Source organism: Sinohyriopsis cumingii, chromosome 8 (assembly GCF_028554795.1).
Source record: "Sinohyriopsis cumingii isolate HCF-2022 chromosome 8, ASM2855479v2, whole genome shotgun sequence".
Classification (NCBI taxonomy): domain Eukaryota; kingdom Metazoa; phylum Mollusca; class Bivalvia; order Unionida; family Unionidae; genus Sinohyriopsis; species Sinohyriopsis cumingii.
In genome coordinates this window covers 86,310,567-86,335,845 of record NC_142968.1, presented here as the reverse complement: position 1 = coordinate 86,335,845, position 25,279 = coordinate 86,310,567, and the positions used below count along the sequence as shown (strand labels likewise).

General features: G+C 35.9%; 1 protein-coding gene across 1 annotated transcript; it reads right to left on the bottom strand.

Annotated features, from left to right (window-relative positions):
• Window positions 1-1,137: 1,137 nt before the first annotated feature.
• On the bottom strand, window positions 1,138-23,198 carry LOC149794065 (uncharacterized). The gene is made up of 4 exons (XM_089968008.1): window positions 22,993-23,198; window positions 15,294-15,426; window positions 9,683-9,839; window positions 1,138-6,988 (listed from the first exon to the last, which is right to left on the bottom strand). The coding sequence occupies exons 2-4, from the start codon at window positions 15,360-15,362 to the stop codon at window positions 5,859-5,861; spliced, it is 1,356 nt and encodes a 451-aa protein (XP_089824134.1). The 5' UTR covers window positions 15,363-15,426; window positions 22,993-23,198; the 3' UTR covers window positions 1,138-5,858.
• Window positions 23,199-25,279: the final 2,081 nt, after the last annotated feature.

Sequence of the window (25,279 nt, the reverse complement as noted above, 5' to 3'; positions counted from 1 at the left end):
TGTTGCAATGATGACATTATATCTGTTGCTGTGAGAGATTGTCAGATATGCCTGGTGTTGCAATGATGACATGATATCTGTTGCTGTGAGAGTGTCCGATATGCCTGGTGTTGCAATGATGACATATCTGTTGATGTGAGAGAGTGTCAGATGTGCCTGGTGTTGCAATGATGACATGATATCTGTTGCTGGAGGATAATTTTACATTGGCTAGCAGCAGGATTATTTACTGTTTATACAAGACAACATGTTAGGGACATGCATAGTCAAGTCTGTATTTTCTAATATTATCGACAAAGTCCATGTTTGGTTGTTTGGGAGTAAACAAATCATGCTTTTCACATAACATGTTGTGCTATGGCAGGTATGTACATTGCTGTCAGATCTGTTATAAATATCTCATGAATGCTCTTGTAGTGTGCAATCCATTTCATTTTTATTGCAATGCATTTCATTTTTATTAATCCATTTAATTTTTATTGCTATAAACATACACAAGTCAGATAAAATCTCTTCAGTGAAAGTAGCCTGGATGCCATACCTCGGTGTAATGAATCAAAATTACTGAAAAATGCCTTTCTTTCCATATTGGTATTTTTATTTATAAAATGTTTGTGTGTTTAATTGACTCTCTTGAGGTAGAGAGCAAAATAAACCCAGTAATAATCAAATGGTGAATTTGTAAGTAATTTATACAATCATTATCTCTCTCTCTCTCCTTGAGCTCTTGGAAAATTTCACATTATTGGATACCTGAAACTGTTATCCTGTGCTCCGCTGGAGAAAATGTCACTATTATTTGGAATCAATGGTTGTTTTCACACAAATATAAGCTGTCAAAAATCTCCCTCACCACATTATGCATTGAAACTTATTGTGCAAAGACTAATCCAGGTATTTTAATCATTCAAGAGTAATAATGAATCAAAGAATGAGTACAAATGAATACAATATATGCATAGGAAACAAGTTGTATACATGACTAATATGACTACAATGCCACTGGTATGAAATGTTTATAATGCATTTGAGAGAGAGAGAGAGAGAGAGAGATAGAGATAGTGATCTACTTACTTTTGTATGTTTGCATAAGTATGCAAGTGTTATACAAAAAAAAAAAACACATTTTAAAAACAATTTTACAGATTACATTGTTTTAATTGATTAAAATTTTAAAATGGGAAGAGCCTGAATGTACAGCTGACCCAATGAGGACTTTGCATTAAAACTGGGTAAAAAGTACCACCAACTAAACCCTAAGCATATCAACATACATTTTATGCTATAAAGTAAAATCAATTTACAGCAGATCAAAATTATGTGACATGGAAAGCTATGAAGCAATAACTGTTTTTGAAAATAAACAATCACAATCATAAATTTAGAAATCCAGACAGAAAAACTTAAATTCAGTTTGCAAATTTATGTCATTTAAACATAACAACAACACAATAAAGTTCACATAAAAAAGAACTATTATAATGCAAAGCTATTCTTTATTTTTTCACTTCATTTTTACTCACTGATTATCCATATTTCCATCCTATACGACTCAACATATCTGAAAAATGTAACGTGTGACGTACTGATATTTTCACAATTTCTTACGTACAATACACTAAAATATTAATGAGTAAAACAAGACATGTATCTTGGGCACAGACGAATATAAATGAATTTGGTTAAATCAACTGGATTTTAAAAAAAGATGAAAATTTGTATTCCTCAAACTCTTAGAGAGTAGGCAAGATGAATAAATGTTTATTCACAAATAACTTATTTGCATTCAGTACCTTTTACTTCAGGTCTATAGACCGCTCTGGTGGTTATAGTGTCTGCTTTGGATGCAGGAGGTTGCAGGTTCAAACACCTGCTGAGTGAGTCATACAAAGACTAATAAAAATGGTACTAACAGCTGTCTCAATGGGCACTCAGCATTAAGAGTTAGTATTATGACTGGTCGGATTGTTGTCAGGATAACGTGACTGGGTGGAACATCATACTACATGTCTGTGGCATGAAGCCCCTGTGCTAGACATCACAATAAACTGACACACTGCAGACATTGTAGCAATATGACTGAAAAAGTATTAAAGGTACATTACAAATCCAAATCACACACACACACACACACACACAAACACTTCAGGTCTATATACAAAGAAAGAGAGATAAATATATATATTTTTTGTTACAAAACCATGGCACATAAATGTATAAAGTTTAAGAGAGACAATATATATTTTTTTAAAATTCTAGCCAAGTTTTCCCAAGTGGAATGAGAAATCTATCATGTCAAAACAAAACAAACAAGGCAAATGTCCAAATAAAAGCAATCAATCATAGAAATGATCTCTAAATAAGCAACCTATGGTTTCTTCTCCTTACAGGTTTCTTAAAGCAATTTAAATGGTTTTTAAAAAAATTGTAAACAACTAACTGTACAAGAGATGTATAGGAATCATACATAGAAGGAAAACTGATTTCTTTAAAAGTAATCCCTACAACAAAGGAAAACCTAAACACACACATCAGCGTTCAAATTTAACACAAATTTCTTTGTAGCCAGAATGACTAGTATATTGAGAAATTTACTAGTCCTGCCAAATCTTTACTAGTCCTGTTCACAAAACAATGTCACACAGCTTTCATGTACATTTACCAATTCAATTTTAAAGTTCGAACAACCCGCAACAAAACTGGATGTTTTCTGTGTGTTTGTTTTTGTGAATTGCGTACACCAGTTACACCACATAACATTCCTTTCCTCATCATAATTCAGCCATTCCCTATCTTTTGTCCATTTCTTCTGAAACTTTCCATTACACTTTTCCCTATCATAGGAATTATTCCTCATCATTCTCATTCAACTTTTGCTTTTTTTCCGGTGGCTGAACACCTTCTATCAAATGCCACATTTTGCCTGTCTTATAAGGAGGGAATTGTGCCTTGTTTTGAAATACGAGATGTTATAGTATAGCTGACGCGAATTATTTAAAGCAAGAAAAGGAATGGCACAGTGTCCTTTATATAAGAAAGAGCAAGAAACATGTTTCAAAGCACGTGTCTTTGGCCACTCCCACAATTAAATGGCCTTTCCCTACCAAAGACTTAATTTCAGCAGATGTTCTAAGCAGTGGCTATTGTAAACACTGTTATAAAATATTAGCATCAGAAGATAGTGTTAGTTTCAGCTTGGAAAAGATCTGTTCCCATCAAACGAAGCCATCTGACACTCTGCGCGTTGTATTTAACAGCTCCATTTACGGTATCATAAGTCGTAAATTTGGTAATTGTTCCTAATTAATCGAACCTCAATGTATTATTGAAATTAATAATAAGGCGGAAAATTTTCAAATCTTAGATGCCCATGCTCATAGATTTTAATTCCCAACAAATGTACGACATTCTGCTTGGATAACTCCACGTGTATTCAATTATTTGTTCATTCTTGTAAGGGAAAAATATAAAAAAAAACTATTCTTATCATCATAGAAAAAGTAGAAAGCAGGGATCGTCCTGGGCTTCGCCAATGTCGCAAATTGCGATTTTTTTTCCTTATTGGCGACAAAAATATCCATCTGGCGATTTTTTTGGCGAAAGACTTTTTGGTTATTTAATTTGTACATACAATCATGGATTCTGACTGGATAAATTAAAAGGGAGAATGAAAGGAAGCCACAAACTTGACTAAGCAATGCATTGGAATCAACCTGTTACACAAACGATCCTTTGTTCGTATTGACAACCCCATCTTTAGAGTGCATTGTTACATCATAATCTGCTTATGCTGACATCTGGGCTGAGTACTGTATGCTGTGATACAGTCAATCATGCTACCGAACTATACCTACAACTGACCGACTTCTGAAGACGCGAATAGAACAGATACAATTAATTGAATGGCTAATCCTTCTGTTGTTGTTGTTTTTTGTTTTTTTTTTACATATACCAATACAATAGTTTTGCTGAACCTTCATAGAAAACTGATAATCTTTGAAGTACTGACTATTGCGTATAAATACAAAGCAAATGGAAAAAATCTCAATCACAATTATATCTGTCGCCAGTGCAGCATTTTACTCATTGATCTTTTCCTTTTGCCATCAATCCGTGTTATGGCTGCAGAGACTTAAACTCCGCAACAAGAAATAGCAAAAAAAACAAAAAACAGTTTTGCATAATTAATAATAATTATTTATTTCTCAAAATACAGGAGTGAAAGAATCCCTAAATTGGGTGTGAATTTATGCTTATATATACGGTCCAATATTGCCAGGTGTTGACTCGTGTAAGTTTCATTCGTGGGAATGGAGATCCTAGTTTGCTTGTCGAGAAAATTTATGCAGCATTCAGTGATCATTCTTGGGATTTAGGAAGCAATTCACTTCAAGCTTTGTGAAGCTAGCCATAAGGGGGAGAGGGGGCTGCCGAGAGACTACTGGTGTCACCTGTCAGCACTGTAGACTGTGAACGTGGATTCAGTAAGATGAACCTCATAAAAACTGACATCAGAAATAAACTCTGCTTTTCATCTCTCAAGAATTTAATGAGAATCAGCATGTACAGATGTGAAAAATTAGACTTTGAAACTGCATTCAACAAGTTGGCAGCCCTAAAATCGCGACTAATTTTCATATAACACTTTGTAACATTTTGTTAATGCTTATTGTAATTAGAGTATTAACTAACCCATCTTTTGTAATTTTCATTGCCTGTTACATTAATAGACTAAATTAACACTTGAAAAAATGTACACTACTTGTTCTGGCGACACTTTTTGAAATTTGGCGACAAAATATCGAGGTTGGCGATTTTTTTGGCGACAGCTTTTTAAAAGCCAGGACCATCCCTGGAAAGGATGTGTCAATAACGTAATAGTAATAAACTGATCTAATTCTTATAATTATTTCGATGGAAATGTAAAATATGTAGTTTCTTGTTTGTGAGTGTTGGAGCATTTGGGTAACAAGCAAAAAAAAAAACTTAAACAAAAAAACGTGCAAACTAATTTCTTTGAATAGTTTTTGCCATGTTCTTTTGTGTGTTATACCGCTTTGTAGTTTGTTGCTGTGGTCAAGTGAATAAAGTGTGATACCACGTCATTTTTTCATTTAATTCGTTATCAGATTAATTAGGATCAATTACCAAACTTCCATTGTTAATGACGGGACCATACTTTGCGCTGTTCAGTGAAATGCACAAAATTGGATGGATTTTTGTTATAGAAACGCACCTTTCCAAGAAAGAAATTGACTTCATCTTCTCATGCTAATATTTTATGACTGTGTTTACAACAGCCACTGCTTTGGCTTTGATTCCACAGAACATCTGCTAAGTCAAGTCTTTATTAGGGAATGGTGTAAACAAACGCTGACTATTGATAACCGAAACTTACTAGCCCATTGGACTATTAACATTATGAAAGTTACAAGTCCGACAGGAAATCTGCTAGCCTTGGGCTAGCAGACTACCGCTAATCTCAAGCCCTGCACATATCCCTTCATGTGATGCAAAAAGATTATTTCAATATTTTTACACATTCTGAACACAACTGGGATAAAATAAACATTTTCTTGTTCAAGTCAAATTAATGTATGTTACTTTGAAAAACAACTAAAATTAATATAGTTCTTTTACAAAGGAACTGAACTTGATCCATTATCTCTGAGGGTGGTTCTACAAAATAAATTTCCACTATAGAGGGATTGATCATAACCAATATCACAGGTACAAACAGGTGCAAAGTAGTGAATCAATAAACAAATAATTGATGAGTCTCGGATATCTGAAGTGCAAACTCAGCAATAACATATACTGGTACTAACTAAATGGGCAAACAAAGAACAGATGAATATTCATTCTTTTGTACTGTTTAGAACTGCTGTATGTCTTTTTCTGTGTTTTCGCATATTTGAGGGATGATTAAAAGCCTTTCCACAAATATTACATACAAAGCATTTATCTCCTACATGAGACAACCAATGAAATCTGCGATTAAATTTATGTGCAAGAGTCTTCTGGCATATCAGACATCTAGCCATATTTCCAATTTTGATAAATGCAGTGTCATATGTGTAAATTCCTGTATTGGTCGTCAGCGTTTGCATACAATCTAATGGAAAAGATCTGCACTGCATCGAAGATTCTTCTATCCAATGAGTTCTCTTTGCACTTCTCCTGTCATCCACAGCTTCCATGGAATCAAGATTATGTGACATATGTGCATTCTCATTTATGTTCTGTTGCAGTTCCAAGGAATCACTTTCCATCAAAGAAGAATGGTTTCCATGATAAAAATATGCATTATCCCCAACCCTCTTGCTGCCATTGAATCCACCTTGAGTAACAAATGCTGGCCTTGCACATGGCAGGCAACTGTTCTCAGCTATATTTTGAAACTTTCTTTGACTATAAGACTCCAGCTCTTCCAAATCATCATATTCTTCTTTAATGTCATCAATCTCAATTATAAAAGGACAATGATCTTCGGATGGATTCTGTATTGTTTTGCTGGGATCTAGTTCTTTTTTTTCCATAGATGCAGTTTTAGTCCCATCTGAATCTGAATCCTTATCAATGGAGGCATAGTTCTGTGACACAAAGTACATTTCTTTCTTTCTTTTTTTTACTTGAATAATATCACTAGATGTAGAGTTATCATTAGAATGGACCGTCATAACTGAGTGTTGCCTAGAACCACTGTTGTTCTGTTCACAGTTAACATCAGTGTCATTTTTATGCTTTTTTGTAATTGTGTCAATGTTGTCTGTCAATTTTGTATCAGACAGATCAATCACTGCTGTGTTCTTTCGACGGAATTCCTCGGTGTTGTGAGCCTTTTCCCCTAATACACCTGACTGTTGGACAAAACTGTGTAAACTGCCATGTAATAATGTGGGATTGCCAGCGGATGAGATGTGTTTCTGTCTTTGAAATGACTGCTTTCCAACCCCAATCCAAGTTGATCTGGATCCCTCTCTGAAACCTACAACACATCATTACTTGTTATTCAGTCCAACTTCAAAGAATGTACCACATGAAAAACATCCTGTGCTTAGATAAATATTTAATATGAAGAAAATCTACATGTCCAGTGTGTGTGTGTGTGTGTGTGTAGGGTCTCATGGCAAGTCAAAACAATAGATACTTTATAAACCAAAAATATTTAAGGCACACCCACCTGCACTACTTTTCTGTACATAATACTCAATGAGGACTATATTTAAAATATAAAATCACTCAAACTCTGACTTCTTACGTCAGATTTTAATTATAAACCAAATAATTTACCTTTAACAAACAAATGAGGCATCTTTGCAAATACTACAAGTAAAATACATTAAATACACTTTAAATGAATAAATAAACATCGTCTACTTACATATCTGGTTGCAAATGACATGACAGTATATTGAGAAATTATCAGATTGTGTATGTATTAATGTAAGATATAAAATCATATCCCATTACAATATGAAAATTTGAAATCTGTTTTGCAGAATAAAATAAAACAAAATAAAAGGAGAAAAAAAGAATAATATATTTTGGCCACTGCTGGGTTCAAACCCACAACCTTCAGGATAGGAGGGCAACGCTTTAACCAACTGAACCATGCAAACATTTAACATGAGGTATTAGATAATGTATAAAAGCCTGTATAGTCTTCTTACATGAGGTTTTAATTATGAACCAAATACTCGACTTTTTTCTTCAAATAACGAAATATCTTTGCCAATGCTAAAAATAAAATACACTTTAAATGAATAAATAAACATCATCTGCTTATTTACATATCTTCATGTGAAGACATGACTGTAGAGTGTGCAATGGCATTTTGCATGATGATTTGTATACAGTCCCTAAACATTGATGAAAATGAAGAACAAAATCATGTTTTTGCCTGAAAATAACGAAACAGTCTTTGCTGATGATGATTTCTATTGCCCAAGTATGAATTTTGATTTTTTTTACTGAATTGGTGGCCTCTTCTTCAAATGAGAAGCGGGAAAGGCTTTAAAAAAATACAATGCTTTTATCCGATTGGCTGTTTATATATCATGAATCTTCACTGTTCTACATTATTGTGACCTATGAATGAAATTCACTACATGTAATTATATAAAAGAATGCTATTAGACTATGAGTTTAGTTAAATATTTATGCTGCTGAAATTAAATAGAAAGACTTGTTTTTTATTCCTTAAATTCAATAAAGTATGAGTTTAAAAACAATGTGCAAACTGCATGATCTGCGAAGCGGTTCATATAAAATTTAGTGGTTTTTTGCTTCAAACTTCATTGAATTAAAAAAATAAACAGTCAATCCTTAAATGTCCAACAGGAGTATTTTTCTATCATTCAAAATTTCATTACCATCTGACATGTCTGGTACATACAAGCATTTCTGTAGGTTTGGTTGTGACATACACACTGGTCAACATTTCATATGGGTAACTACCATTTTTATATTATTTTTCCAGTTTCATTAAACACAAGCAAATGAAATGTACACTAGTTTTAGTAAATGATACGCTTATTATCAAGCCAGTGTTTATGTAAATAAGCTTCTCATTCACTGTCGATTAAAATTATGGCCACTACATATGTAATTAGTTTAGATAATCACAACAAAAGTAAAATTAAATATATACAGTTGCCTTTCATAAACTTTAACAAAGAATTTCAACATTCTTGATGCCCATGCCAATGATGCCAATAAGAATATACCTGCATGATCAGACATCTCACCATTTACAGTTTAGACAAAAAGGTAGGTATAAAACCTTTAGGGTAACTATCAGTCACTACAATAGTGGTCACAGCATTTACACACAATATACTGTTTTTGCTCATTCCAATAGTGGTGGTGGACTTTACACATAATATACTGTTCTGCTTATTTTAGTTCATGATAGCCAAGAAAGTGAACAGTATTGATTGTGATCCATACTCTGGTTAAAATTTCTAACTGATCACCACCTTCATTATATTATTTCATCAGTTTCATTCAACACTTACAAATTAAATTTACACAAGTAGTAGTAAAAGTTGTTTATTATCAAGACAATATTCCAGTAAATAAGCTTGAGATTTACAGTCTGTCCAATATGACCACCTTATACTTAAGCACACGGAAAAAATAAAATTCAACCAGCATAATGTGATTAAAGACTGTACATGTTCCATATCAGGCACAGCGTTATAATGAGGAACTGTAGAGTTAGCAACTACTTTACAATTACACACATTAAGCACAGTGTAATAAAAAGGAACTAGTATATAAATACACACAAAAGGAAGTGTAATCGCTATGCAATTACACACATCAGGCACAGTGTAACCACAATGCAATTACACACATCAGGCAGTGTTATAATGAGGAACTATATCACCAGCAATCACCATACAGTTACACATATGGCAGTTTAACCACTATGTAATTACACACATCAGACACAGTGTTATCATGAAGAACTTTATAATTAGCACTAGTATACAATTACACATATGGCACAGTGAAACCACTATGAAATTACACACATCAGGCACAGTGTTATAATGAGGAACTGTATAGTTAGCAACTACAATACAGTTACACACTCAATCCCAAATTTGTTTGATGCCAACACAATATACAACTGATTGGTGTTGTACAGTTATAACTTAAAACATTAACTGACCTGCACAAAAAGTAAGAAACTGTGTTTTGATGTCATCAAGGCTGGCAAATTCAATAAAGCCATCTCCTTTGGATGAGGCAATATGACCTGTGCTACCTTCTTCAACGCTGGCAGTGACCAAAACAGATTCTTCCCCTGTATCTGCAAGCCTCTGAAGCTGTAAAATAATAATATCATCAACTCCAGATTTATCATCATCATTTTCACTATCATCATCATCGTGACTCCTCCCACCACTAACATCAACTCCAGTTTTGTCATCATCTCCAATTTTATCATTATCACCAACAGCACCATCATCATCATCACAATTAAAATGACTGTGACAACAAAATGGCAGATATGAAAAAGTGGAGGCCCAAGTTGGCCTGAGATTGTTAACTTGCCATGACATCTAAAGACCCAAATGACAGTACAAGAGGATTGCTTTCATAGTTTTAATCCAAAGATGTGCACTGTAGCTGAATATCAACTTGTAAAATTTCTCAAGTCAATAAACAAACCAAACATGGAATACATGAACTGCAATCCATGTCATAAAATGAAAACAGACAATGTTCAAAATATGGCCTCATGTATATTAAATTAAACTGCAGTGAATTTATTTTCATTGGAACAATATTTGTTATTTTGGAAAACAAAATGGCATTTTCACTGGTAGCTAATGAAATGACAATGGTCAATGTTCAAAATCTGGCTTTGTGTATATTAAATTCAAATACAGTGAATCTATTTTCATTGGCATTAATATTTATGATTTTGGAAAACAAAAAAAAGCATTTTTGCTGGTACATAAAGGCATGAAAGTGTGGAGGAGTAAATTCATGTATGGGAGGAATGGGTAAATCCATAGATCTTGGGAAGAGATAAATAAATGGATGGTAGATAGGGTAAATCCAAGAATGGGGAAAGGGGTAAATTCATAGATGGAACATGGGGTAATGTAAACCCATGGATGGGGAAGGGGTACATTCATGTAGAGGGGAAGGGGCCAATCCATGGATAGGGAATGGAGTAAATCCCCAGAGGAGTGAAGATGTAAATCCAAGGATGGGGGAAGGGTCACGCTATAATAGTAGTATTACATTACCTGCTATTGTTGCATCCTCAAATCTGACAGCCCATTGGGGGGCTCATGGCCTGAAGATAAGCTGTCAAAGTGAACTGACAATTGCTGTCAAAGTGAACTGACCATTGCTGTCAAAGTGCACTGACCACTGCTGTAAAAGTGAACTGACCATTGCTGTCAAAGTGCACTGACTACTGCTGTCAAAGTTAGTTGACCATTGCTGTCAGTAGGGTGCTCTACTGCAGACTAATGGATGGCAAACAACTTGCTGGACTGATATAATCAGGCCGAATGCCTTTATTCTTGGTACATCACTGATTAAAGCAAAACAACACAATAGTGGAGTGGGAGTACCATAATGTGGCTTTCATGACATCATTCAAACAGGAATGATTAAAAATGGCCTAAAATGCAATGACCCTTACTTTCCCTACTGCTCCAGTGGCCTAGTGGTTAGAGCATCCATCTCAGATGTGGGAGGTTGTGAGTTTGAACCTTAGCCAAGTCATGCCAAAGACTTTAAATAATGGTACTAAAAGTTGCCTTGCCAGACACTCGGCATTAATAGGTTAGTTTTCAGGACTGGATGGCCTGGTGTCAGAATAATGTAACTGGGTGGGATATCATGCTACATGACTGTGACATGATGCCCCAGTGCTAGACATCACTATAAACTGTCACACTGCAGACATGTTAGTAATATAACTTAAAAATTGCTGAAGATATGTTAAAAATCCTCAAACACACATAAACTTACTTTTCCTTTTTGATTCAGACAGATAGATACATAAAGCTATAACTGGGCAAAGTAGTCTATTTTGATTTCATTGTGGGTGGATATTTCAGTAGGAACAGGATCTAATGAAGACAGCAAATTCTTGACCAGAAACACAGGCTGGCATTGAATAGATATTGAAACATAGTTACCACTGCACTGATAACAACCCTAACAAAACAATGACTTCATTCCTTTTCCTCATTGTTGCTTCTGATAGAAGCAAGAATTTTTAAACTGTAAAGTCCTCAATGGAAGCATCATTCAAAGGTTGACAAAGTGGTTTAGATAAGCCAAGAACACATGAAAAGTTCCACCTTAGCGCTAAAGAGCAGGAGACTGGTCAGTTCTGAAGATGTGAGCTAGTGGAATCAATGGAGCTCTTAAAGACTACTGGAGAGGGCTGCTCTATATCCCTAATGTTGGATATCAAGCTGAAAATATGTAACTCCAGTTGAATGGGATAGATAGGATCAATGCATTTTTGACAGAACCAATTACAGAACATTTCCACTTGGTGTAACAAATTTTGTAAGCTGATTTCCTTCTAGTCTGATCAGTGCATTCAGCAACATTTGCTTCAAAATTGGTCCTAATGGACAAATTGTTTAATATACGCCAGGTGTATTATTTGAGGAGTGTTGTGCAAAAGGGACCATCTGTACTGTGAGAGCAAACCCCTCCTCAGTGGCAATTCCTTGGGGTCATGAACCAATAGGTCAAGGAGATCACTAGGGCTACATATTCTTCATGAGCCCAATGACCTTCATTCCATGAGGATGTGTATTATTTTCATAATAATAGTTATTTAAGAGTTATTTAGTTAATGATATTTGTAATGCTAATATCCTATGATTATAGCTTGCACTTTATAAATGAATCATGTATCAAGAGCATTGATTCACTCATAAAGTTCCAAGGTTAAGTCATGCTATAAGTATATGTACAAGTAAACGTCATGTGATCCAGTAAGGTAATGAGTTCTAGTGAGAGGACAAGATGGCCTAATTCTTGATCAGCTAGTGTAAACCATGTGACCCTGTTAACTGATAAAATGTCACTTTTCACTGATTTCAAAGTGCCAAGATATTGTATTGTATTGCAGCATTCTCTCTTATATGTGCCAGTATTCTACACAAAAGAATTATTTTGTAAAATTAGGCATTCTTAGTAGTACTATTAGTCATGGAAACGTTATACTGAGAGGATTGATTCATTTATTTAATTTAATCATTATTCAAATCATCTGGAATTGATAGAACATTTAGGACTTTAGGAATTCATTCACCATACTCTAATATATTTAATTCTTTCACTTTGTATTTTAGGGATATAAATTATATTTTCAATTATACAAAATTTGATAGTTTTGCACTTTCTTGTTACATGTATATTTTTAAGACCATTTTGTCATATCAGTATACCACAATTATATTATCTTATGACTAAGTGAGCTAAAAATGCTAGACGTTATCATATACTGCATTCTGCAAGTTATAAAAGGCACTAAACCATATAAAAATAGCTTGAGTACAATGATTTGTTGAAATGACCATAATACTTAAATGCTTCATGTCAATCCATCATTAACTGCAGGATCAGTTGTGCTAACAAGACTGTCAAATAATGCATTTAGCTATAAAAAAAACACAAATAAACTATAAGACAAAAAGGGCAATAACTCTAATAAAAATTGCATAAACAAAGTTTTATGTACTTAAAGATGTGATATTAGTAACAGAGTATCACAAAGCTGTCAATGAATATGTAACAGGATTCATCTCAGGAAAAAGTTTAAGCATTTTCAAAAGGGCTTCTTTACATTCACTCACTTGTTTTTACAGTCAAATTCTGAAACTTCTTTTACTGTATTTGTTTAGTTTATTATCCAAATTATAACATAGAGTGTGAAAAGTTTAAGTTTTGAAACATACACACAACACTAAAAAAATCATAATGTTAACAAATGTCAATCAATTACTCATGTTCTACTTGCAAGTGTGTTGTCAAATCATTGTCATTTTATCTTTAAAGCTGTGCTGAATGTCTTGATTTTACTAAGTTTTTTTTTCCATGTTAGATCTACCAATCAGATGCAAGAACACCTCATTAATATCTGTGGAAGTTGCTAATTATCACACTTTGTTTGAGACCATACAAATATAAACATATATTCCAAGTTTGATCAAGCCTGGTGCTACTACATGCTCCATGCCTAGAATTCAAATTTTGAAGTCTTGCTTACTATATGCATTTATCTCTATCACCAAAGTCAATTCTTGCAAATATCCTTTGGGTCAAACTGTTTTCTTTTATTTTTGAAGGTACATGTACATTCATCAACAGCTGCAGTGCACTTTTGACAACGAATGACTCTATAGCAATGCCAATATGAGTTACACCACCACTTCAATCAAGGGAGATTTTGAAAATGTTTTTGGTGACTCAGCCAAAATAACATTTCAGATTACATGTATCAGTTATTTCATTTAGGCACTATTTTAATGAAATGATGTCACACCTGAAATTGTTGTATTTAGTTGCCATTTAACTTTTTGTTGTTAAGTATATGTTGGATGAATTCCCCTGTATAAATGTTTTGAGATATTCTAAAACGTTTCCAACATTTAATTTGTAAAACTGATGAACAAAACCATTAAATATTTCTTGAAAATTTGCATTAAACTATTTGTACCTTTATTATCAAGTCTTATTAAAATTTTCTGTAATGTTTGTACAACTGTTAAATAATGGAAATAAAATAATGGAAGCAACTTAGAGCAAATGCAAATGTCCACTTGTTTAATATACAAAAATTTTCTTCTAATAAAGACCCCAATTTGTCCTTAGTTCAGTGTTCCAGTATCTTTTGCATTATCATTGTACTGTTGAAACAATATTTCAAAGGCCACATCTAAAATGTTTCGCTTACATGATTTTAGTTAGTTTTTGTTGGGCAGAGTCTTGCTTAAGAACACCCTGCCTGGTCTGGAGATTGAACCTGGTACTCTGGAATGCCAACCACTACAAGAACACTGAGTTTGACTTCCACACCAGATGAGGTTGATTGTCATTCGGTGTGCTTGGCAAGATAATTTGCTCTCAAATGCCAAACTAAACAAATAAAAACAATTAGTCAAGATGCCAAACCAAACCAAAATTGTTGTCATGTGTCTCTGATGCACATCAATATTTCTTTTTAACTTAAGTTTACATTGTATAATATGGAAACAAGATCTATATAATGAATTACCCTATATCACATTCACATCATCCCAAATGGTGTTTGCTCGTCAGCATGGATTCCTTTGACAACAGACACACATTTAGAGTAGCCAGCAATATACATACTGGCATAGAGGAGAATACATGTGCCACTCAAACATGAAATTTAGGACGAAGTAACATATTTAGGAATGGTTGAATTACTCTCTTTGAGACACATCAATATACCAAAAATGAAACAGGGTCCAAAATATTGATGGTGTAAGAAACAGATAGCTACAAATACAAAAGTCACTCCAGCATGAAAGTTAGGCTACAATGTGGAAGTTTTTGTATCGTTAAGTTACTCTCCTTGAGATGACTCCACATGCAAAGTTTAAGTCATGTTAAAACTAGGTCATTGTCACCTAAATTTCATACTTGAGTGACTTTTATATTTTCTATTATCCATTTGTTAACACTCAACAACATGGTCCTTTAAATATGTATCACAGTAATAAATAGTCCAGAATAAATTATAATATCAATATTATACTACTTACAAGAAATTTTATTTCACCTTTGATCACTATCTTCAGAGCTTGTAGCATTTCTGGACTATTGCCATCCATGGTCAGTCTGTATAGATTCTATTTTGTGTTGATATCCTCACAACATCTATTGGACTTTCCTTTCCTGTAAAAATACAACACCATTAACTGCCTTCATTGACTAGTCTTCTATCACTGAAACCAATTGTTTTCAGGAAAACTACAATGATGAGAGCCAATTATCCAAACCTAAAATGCAAACAAGAGTCCCTCAAAGATACTGATGATCTTGAGACTGCAAATAATTTCCAGGAATTCAAAATAAGACCCCCATTTCTTCTTTTTAACTGTGGAATGTTGAAACCATGTTTGATATTCTTCAGCAATAACAAGAATTCAAATTAGCTGCTGTGGTGGACATACTGCATGTCAACGTGGCATATTTTTCAGTTTTATGACGAACAAAGCATCATAAAATGTGTTCTCAGTGGAAACCCCCCATTTTGCAATATTTTTCCAGTTTTGGAGGAGCACTAATCCACTATGTAGGTGGAAATTTACAGCGAGTCACCTATTAAAACAAAAATCAAGAACTTGAGAAGTGGCTGTGAGTCAGCATTCTGTTTAATGGTTAACTGATCTGTGTTATATGAGCACCTACTAATATTCCTGCGAATGAAAAGGTACAATAAATGCTTGTGGCACCAATGGACAGTTTTAAGCACTGTAATTACTATCAAAACAGTCTTTGCACATAAGAAACTAGCCTGGTATACTGCTCCTAAGCACTGATCTCATTTCTGATGATAATAAAATGTACAGTGTCTCAGGCTAGTACTGACCAATTGGAAAAAGTCAGATTTGCCAACTCAGCAAATACTCCAGGAATTATGCCAAACAATGGGTTTTAATTAGCACTCAATACACTGGTGAGGTGACAATTGTAAACATGTTAAAGTATTTGTAAGGTGCAAAGCTGCCACCGCAATAGCAGAAATAAGATGATAATAAGAGAGTGTGATCATAAAACTAAACAAAGAAAGAACCAGAAATGCTGGCAAATTAATACAAATATCTTAAGTAGTCCCAATGATGTGATGTTATGCACTTCCTGCACTGAGTATTCAAAGAAATACAAAATTGCATTGATTACTTCATTCAGTGACAGGCATAAACTTTCATAAATCTTCCATGGAAACAAACAATGAAGGCATATGCATACATGAAATCAAAACAAAGCTGGTTTCTCAGAAGCAGAAAAAATTGGTATCTTTAAACAAGAATGTATTGAAGAAACTTTAACAAGAAATTCAAATTTCATACATTGTGTTGATGAAATACAGTTGTTATTGTTTTGAGTTGACACTAATACATGTAAAAAATAAATGCTGAATTAGAAACTGAACTGGCTTCTGTTTAATTTTATCAGGATCACTGAAATTTTGACATGATCAATAAACAATTTACATGCATAATAGTGAACCTAAGGGTTTGTGAAAAAAATCCCAATTTTGAGCCCAGTAAATGTCTTATTTACCATCACTAGACAACCATGATTAGTTACAATCATAACATATTCAAATGACCTGAACCACACAACTTGCTCATACACCTCACATGATCTGCTCATAAAAATTTGTGATTTCCTCACTGCAGGGAGTGCCTTCTCACGCAATGTTGTTGTTGGCTTGACCTCACTTGTGAAGATTTAGGAAAGGAGATGTCCATGTCTGTTGCATGATTGCTGGTGGCTGATGAGCCCAATACATGACAGGCAGGTCCATCCACAGCGGCTGCAAGGGAATGTCTGAGCTGTGGGTGCTGCCGATGGTTCCCAGATTTTTCTTCGCCATCGTGTTTCCTCCAAGATGGCCTGTCTGTTTTGTTCAAAAGTGGCAGTGGTCCGGTGAACTGTACATCACCAACTTTCACAGTCAGCAGCTTGTGGTGCCCGACGGCAGCGATCGGTGGTGAGGGTCTTTTTCAAGGAGTCTTTATATTTCTTTCAAGGTGACCTTCTATCATGGTGGCCAGTGGACAGCTCAATATACAATGTGATTTCTGGCAGGCAATGATCCTCCATCCTAGACACATGCCCTGCCCAGCATAGCTGTATCTTCATGAGCATGGTCTCAATGTTGGTGATCCCTGCTTGTTTGAGGACTTTAGTGTTGGTGGCAAAGTCACTCCAGTGGATTTTGAGGATGGTACAGAGGCAGTGCTGATGGAAGCGTTCAAGGAGGCGGAAGTGGCATCTGTGGGTGACCCAGGATTCAGCGTCATATAGGTGGCGCTCTACAGTTTCATATTTTGCATAGGGTTAGGATTTTAAAGAAAAAGAATTCCCCAGTCTTTCCTCACTGGTTATACTGGCTTTTAAAAAAGACCTTGCATATCTTAGGTATAATGCAAAGAACCTTTAATTCCCTTTATTTTGGTGTATGATTGATGGGTGTACTATGGGTTATAGAGTATACAGCTTGGCCTTACTTCAGATGTGCATCTTTCAAAAAAGTGCTAGCTCTACTTGGTCATTTTCACTTCCTGAACTTCAGAGGTAAATTGTATAAAAGAGAGCTGATAACTTTTTTTTACATTTTATATATTTGGTAATTCATTCATTGCACTTTCAGAAGCTGGTATTGTCTAGTCTGGCAAAATTCATTTTCCCTATTTTAATAGCTGCTATGTATAGTGTACTTTAGATTAATTCAGGCTGATTTTTTAACACAAGGGAGCAGTCATTTTAGTTAGCAGTGTGCTTAAATCATGTAAAATTTCCAAAAGTACAATATCCAAAAGAAATATCATCCACATTACCTTAATGTAGCATAGAGATATGCCAACATTCTCTCCACTGTGTATATTTTAAATGCGAACTACTTCACCTTACATATATCACTCTCTCAAAAGTACATATTATCTGGTGAGCGCCCCCATAGGAGGGTGGTCAGAATGACAGCTCTGTAGATGCTGATCTTTGTATCTCTCGAGACTGACATTGTACCACACTCATTTATACAATCTGCCGAAGACAGTGTTTGCCTTGGCCAGTCTGTTGTCTATTTCTTTGTCGATCTTGGCATCAGAGGATATCAAACAGCCCAGGTAGGTGAACTGGGGATTATATTTAGCTCTCTCTGGTCAATGAATAGGTTGCCATCAGGACGAAATCGGATATAGATGCCATCTTCATCATCAAGGTCTTCTGTTGCTTTTTGGAGCATCATGCTGAAGAAGATTGAGAACAGTGTGGGAGCTAAAACACAGCCCTGTTTCATGCCATTTACAATGGGGAAGGTCTGTGATAGGTCATTATCGTTTCTGATCTGACCAAGCTGGTCTTCATGTAGTTGGATGACCAAGGTAAGGAATTTTGGAAGACAGCTGAGGTTTTCAAGGATTTTCCAGTCCATTCGTCAGGTCCACAAATGTGATGTACAGTCCTTTGTTTTGTTCTCGGCATTTCCCCTGCATCTGTCTCAGGACAAACACCATGTCAGTTGTGCCCCTATTGGCTCTGAAGCCACATTGACTCTCTGGAGCATGTTCTTCTGCAATGGTGGGCACCAGTCTGTTCAGCAACACTCTAGCAAGGATTTTGCCTGCAATGGAGAGCAGAGTTATCCCATGGTAGTTTGAGCAGTCAAACATTTCCCCTTTGTTTTTGTACATGCTGATGATGACTGCATCTTGGAGGTCTTGTCCAAGTTTCCCTCGCTCCCAGCAGCAAATGAAGAACTCATGAAGTTTGGTGGGCGATGCTGGGCCTCCTTTCTTTGATATCTCTGGTGGGATACCATCTTTTCCTGCAGCCTTTCTAGTCTTCAGCTGTTCTACTGCTTTTAGTCTCTTGCAGAGTTCCATCTTTGGTGGCTGTTGTGGGATGCAATCAATAGATGCCTCCGGGACTGTATGGTTAATACTGAAGAGGGTGTGCAAGTGCTCTGACCAGTGAGTAGCTTTGGCCATCTGCACTCCATAGGCTACTAGGGGGCTCTGTATTTGGAAGGAAGCACCATACACTGCTTTCAACGCTTCACAGAACCCCTTATAGTCACCAGTGTCAGTGTACAGCTGGGTACTTTCTGCAATCTTTGTCCACCATTCATTTTGTATGTCTCGAGACTGCACTGCAGGGAGCTGCAGATAAGGTGGAAGGCTGATTTCTTCTGTTTACAGGATGGTTGAGTTAGGTGGGCTTGGTATACTCATCTCTTTTTGGCAAGTGGTTCTTGGATTTCTTGGTTGTTTTCATCAAACCAGTCTTTGTTTTTCTTAGTGGTGAATCCAAGGATTTCTTCTGAGGTTTCCAGAATGGCAGCCTTGATGTGATTCCACATCTCTTCTGGAGGTAGATCTGGCAAAAAGTTAGGTTCTTCAAGTCTAGAATGCAGGCTCTCTTGAAATTCTGCCTTGATGTCTTCAGACAACAGGTTTTTATCTGGAGCTTCCTTCTCAGGGTACCTCCTAGTTGTCAGGGCCTGGGTTTGAAGTGGAAGTCAACCTTGCACTGGACAAGACAATGATCTGTGTGGCACTCTACACTGGGCATCACTCTGGTATGAAGGACATCTTTTAAGTCCCTCTGGTGTAATCAATTAGGTGCCAGTGTTTTTATCTAGGATGCATCCAGGTCATTTTCAGGCTGTCTTTCTGCTGGACTATGGTGTTTGTGATGGTGAGCTGTAATTCTGAACAAAATTTAAGAAGCATGCACATATAGTCATTGCAGCCACCCAAGCCATGTTTCCCAAGAATGGCTTTTCATGTTTTTGAGTCTCTGCCCACTCTGGCATTGAAATCTCTGAGGATGATTATTTCGTCACTCTCTGGGATGATCTTGAGAAGTCTGTGCAGGTCAGCATAGAATTTATCCTTTTCAGAATGATCTGCATGGAGTGTTGGAGCATGTCCATAGAAGAGTGTGGTGTGTTGTTGGTTCCTAATGAGAAATGCATGGACATGATGCAGTCGGTGTGACCAATGGGAAGGTTCATTACCTTGGTGGCAACTGAGTCCATGTAATTGACTCCTGAAAGTCATTTTTCAGTCTTTGGTTTTCCTTACCAGTACAGGGTGTATCCAGCACCAAGTTCTCTCAGACTTACCTCCTCTGAAATACGGACTTTGCTAAGTGCAGCAATGTCAACACCAAGGCGAGAGAATTCGTGTGCAATTAAAGCAGAGCGTCATTCTGGTCTGTTGCTGTCGGTTGAGTCTAGCATTGTTTGATTTTCCAACAAGCCAGTTTTAGTCTTTTCCCATGATGTGAGGCAGGTGGGGCATGCCTTGTTTTTCTGTTATGTTTCAACTGTGTTGGCTGTGGCAGGCTAACTGGGGGGGGGGGGGAGGGTGACAAGCTTTGGTTAGGACATCTTTTAAAGGCCCCTCTCGATGCAGAGCAAGCAGTGCTGTCCCTAGAAAAGGTTGCTTGGTCACTCAGGCTGCTGCCAGGTGATGTGTCATCTCCGGATCAACACCAGATGGCCAAAGACCTGAGCTGCCTGCATACAGGATTGGTGCTGAGGTCTCCAGCGAAATCTTTCACCTGACATTTTCGCCCCTTTCCCATCACTGCAGAGCTTGATAGAGTCAAACATGAACAACAGACAGCAGACATGTCTGCACAATGGAGCTTTTAGGTGGTGAACAGTCTGCACAAACTGGCCCCACCCTTTAAACCTGAGGTTCATCTGCCATAGCCCAGAAAGCCAGGACTGTGACAGCTAGGTCTGTAGGATATAGGTTTTATATCAGTTTCCCTCTCCAAGGCAGATGGCCAACCATGGCTTAAGAGATTTGCTTTCCATGCTATTTCAAACCACAGCTGGACGGCCACAGCCACAATCCACTAATACATATGTTGCACCCTGGTCCCAACACTTGGCTGTTCATCTGTGGAGACCTTCCTCCCTAGCCAGTGACATCATCCCCTCAACGTTGTTTGGCCCACCAGCTAAAGTGGTGTACCGTGTTATGCCTGGAATGATTCCTTCTTGGAGGCAGACGTGAGAGATTTTGGAGATGGATGAGGACCAGTGTGTCTGTCCACTCAGAGAGTGCAGCGGCAAGACAACAAAAGTACCACCTCTATCCAGAGCTCCCTATACTCACACAATAGTGGAAACATATTTGACACATACCTAAGTTCCCATATTTACAAGCAAATTTATTATATCTCCCATCTGTGCATAAGTAAGGCAACAACAAAAAATATGTGTTTCCAGTCGGCCTACCATCCCTGTTTTGGTGCACTAAAGCACTTTTTACCCATGGAAAAAAAAAATAGAAAATTCAAACAATAAAAAATAAAAAATTCCAAAACTGATTTGTGTACCTAACTGAGCTTGTTTTCCTCAGTACTTGAAGCACTTAATACCTTATATAAACTAATCATTATAATATATATGAGGTTTACAAAAAACTTTTTTTAATTCCTTAAAATTGATTTGTGCATCTAACTGAGCCAATTGAGCCCAGTACTAGGTGCTTAGTATATTATATATATATATATATATATATATATATATATATATATATATATATATATATATATATATAAAAAGACTACCTACTACTTCCACTTATTTGTAAACCAGTGCAATAGGAAGCAAATACTGGGGGTGGCAGGTGGGCCTGAAAAGCATATTTCAGACATCTAGCTAATGTAAAGTGCTTATTATTATATTGACATACTTAAAACGATTGAAGGTCTGATAACACTGTAAGCTATAAAGATTGGTGAATTTATATCTATAAGAACTACATACTGTGCAGTTAAAGGAGAGGAAAAGAAATGAAATTGAAATAAGGAAATGAGCAATTTAATTTTCTTCACTACTGACAGTACCTACCATAACTGGGCTCTCTATATCAAAAGTTTGGTTACCAGGTTACATATATGTGGCTATATTGACTGGAAGATATAACAGGGCATCATAAAGTTTGCTAAATGTGGTATATATATAAGACCCCATACATTTTCAGAATGTAACACTCACTGCAACTTATTTAGTTTAAATGCAGCACAAAATACAAATTAAAATTGCCTGTTTTCAATCGTATAAATACGGCAAAATGGATTGTACATTCACATCTTACTGACAGCTTCTTACATCAATAATGTAATATTTCCCCACTGTTCATGTAGCATACATGATATCTGGTTAGAAAATACCTACCAAGTCCAACACTCTATGATGTCTACCCTGATATTAATTTTGTCTGGGTCAACACAAACAACATAAATATCAGAGTCGACATCTTACATGGTAGGACTACTCACTATTCCTACAATGTAAAATGCGTCACATTGATATTTGTTTTGTTTAGGGAGACCAAAAGACACAACTATCACGAGAGGCGTCTTACACTGTAAACTAGACTCCACACCAACCCATCCTATGAGGTCGATTTGCATTACCAATAGCACAATACATTCGATATAGTGATACCATCTGAGCTGCCATTATCATATTTTCCATAAAGATCTATAAGATGTTATTTTATGTTACATATAAATCAGTACATAGTATTTAATTATTAATAGTCGCATCCACCACAGAAAATGCACGATTGCAGTGATACAATAGTCATAGTGACTTATAGTCTTACAATGTAGTCCATGTTGGTTTTGTTTTAGTGCCATTACCCCCCAGAACAGAAATATCGGGTTATGTGTCTTACGTTGTATGACTAAGTAACTTACTGAATTTAGTGTGTCTATGTACGTTAGACCCCGTTATTCTTCTGTATCTTCAGTCCCTGGAATAGATCTCAGTATCTTTAGTGTCTAATAAAAGGAGCAAAACATTTGATACATTAGTCTGCTCTGGAGACAAAACCTCAGAAACCATTAGAAGTAAAAGGAAAGAAAGAACAAAAACGATGAAAATTAATTGGAAAGATGATAAACACAAGTGATGAATACCTTACCCGTGAAGAGTAACAGTTATAATCGAGTTATTCCCCTTAGCTTTGTCTTGACACTAGAAAAAAAAATATTAGCCATTCAAATCTTTTACTGAAATAATAATATTAACAAACCAATAAATCTGTCATAGTTGTATAACGGCTTTAAATTTAAATAATACATAAGCATTCTTATTGGACATCATTCTTAGTGAATATAAGGATACTAACATGTGAACATTTTTTGTTTGTTATATCACTTGGTTCCATGTGTGTGTGATATATATATAATATATATATATATATATATATATATATATATATATATATATATATATATATATATATATATATATATAATGTAGTCAGGAGTGTCAGGAGTGTCAGCAGAATTATTTTCGGTGAGGGGGCATCATGTAGCGGTGTAGTGGTCAGCTGTTAAGTTTCGCGGACATGCCAAAAACATGTTTAGAAGTGTAATCCGGGAGTCTCCCCCACCCACCCCACCCCCTTGACCCTATGTGCGGGCGTCCATGAGTGTAGATGGCCAGATGCTTACAAGTTTTTTTACTCCTTAAGACCGCATTGACATTAAGTTATTAAGCTGAAGAAAAACAACAATAAATAAAGCCTTAACAACCATGTGGCGACATCTTAGAATTACTATATATTATCCTTGGGGCGACTTCTCCAGGCGAAGTGGGGCGACTTCTCCGACCACCACGGGCGACTTCTCCTGACACCTGGGATGAGTTCTCCCATGGCGAGTTCTCCATGGGGCGAGTTCTCCGTGGGGCGAGTTTTCTGCTATTCGATATGGTATGCATAGAACTTGGGATATTTTAAAAATCATTAAATCTACTTGACCATTAAGACAAAGTACAAGGGAATGCAAGGTAATCTGTTTTAATTTTCCAAGTAAACAAATGCCTTTTAACTTTAACTCCTCGCCATAGCCAAGAGCAAGACCGTAATCTGTGTGAGATTGTAACGTAGTTGTTGGTGATATATGTTTGAATTGCATATTAATACTTATCTCTACTATTGCAACATATATTGTACAGAGTAGAAAAAGAACTATATATACTACGGCAAACGACTTGAGATCATACTAAAATAAATGCTACACTTGTAAGTATTAAACTAAGCAAATCCGACTGATTTAAGAGATTGTGTACACAAGACTATCATTGTGCTATTAAAATATTATTGTTCAGACTAATCTTGAAGCACGCTAATATAAAGATAATTTTCAGTGTTAGTAAGAACGATCGGCAGTGCGTACACATCAGCACCGTGTTTTAAAAGCCGAAGCGATAACACTCCGGTTCGATTGTTACCTGAAGAAAATCAAAATATTAAATGTGAACCACGGTTATGAGTTGACATTGCTTCTGGGCCAAGGTTATGAGTTGACATTGCTTCTGAGCCAAGGTTATGAGTTGACATTGCTTCTGAGCCAAGGTTATGAATTGGCATTGCTTCTGAGCCAAGGTTATGAGTTGACATTGCTTCTGAGCCAAGGTTATGAGTTGACATTGCTTCTGGGCCAAGGTTATGAGTTGACATTGCTTCTGAGCCAAGGTTATGAATTGGCATTGCTTCTGAGCCAAGGTTATGAGTTGGCATTACTTCAGATTTCAGGGAATATGAAACTTTGGTAAACTTTAAACCTCTCAAGAATACATTGACCATGCTTACAGGTAGAATCACTACCTGAGGTCCTAGTCATTCATTGTAATGCAGGAATCTGAATAGGGATAGAATCTGACCGTGTAATCGAAGTGATTCAACGACATCCTGACTGATTTTGATGTAGGAAAACTGAACAACAACGATAAATATATTTAACAAGAATGTTAAAGGTTTTTGCACAAAAAAGAAGAAAAAGAAATAACAATGTAAAGAACAAGTAGGTTTACAGATTCGTTGAACATTCTGTAGAACAACTGGCATATGAAATATTAGCATACTTTTAAACGGTTTACAAATATGCAATCTTATTATTTCAGGAAAGACTTTTACCCGTAAAAAAATACAAATAGACATCTTTGAAAGGTTGCATCAAACAGCGATACCACCAA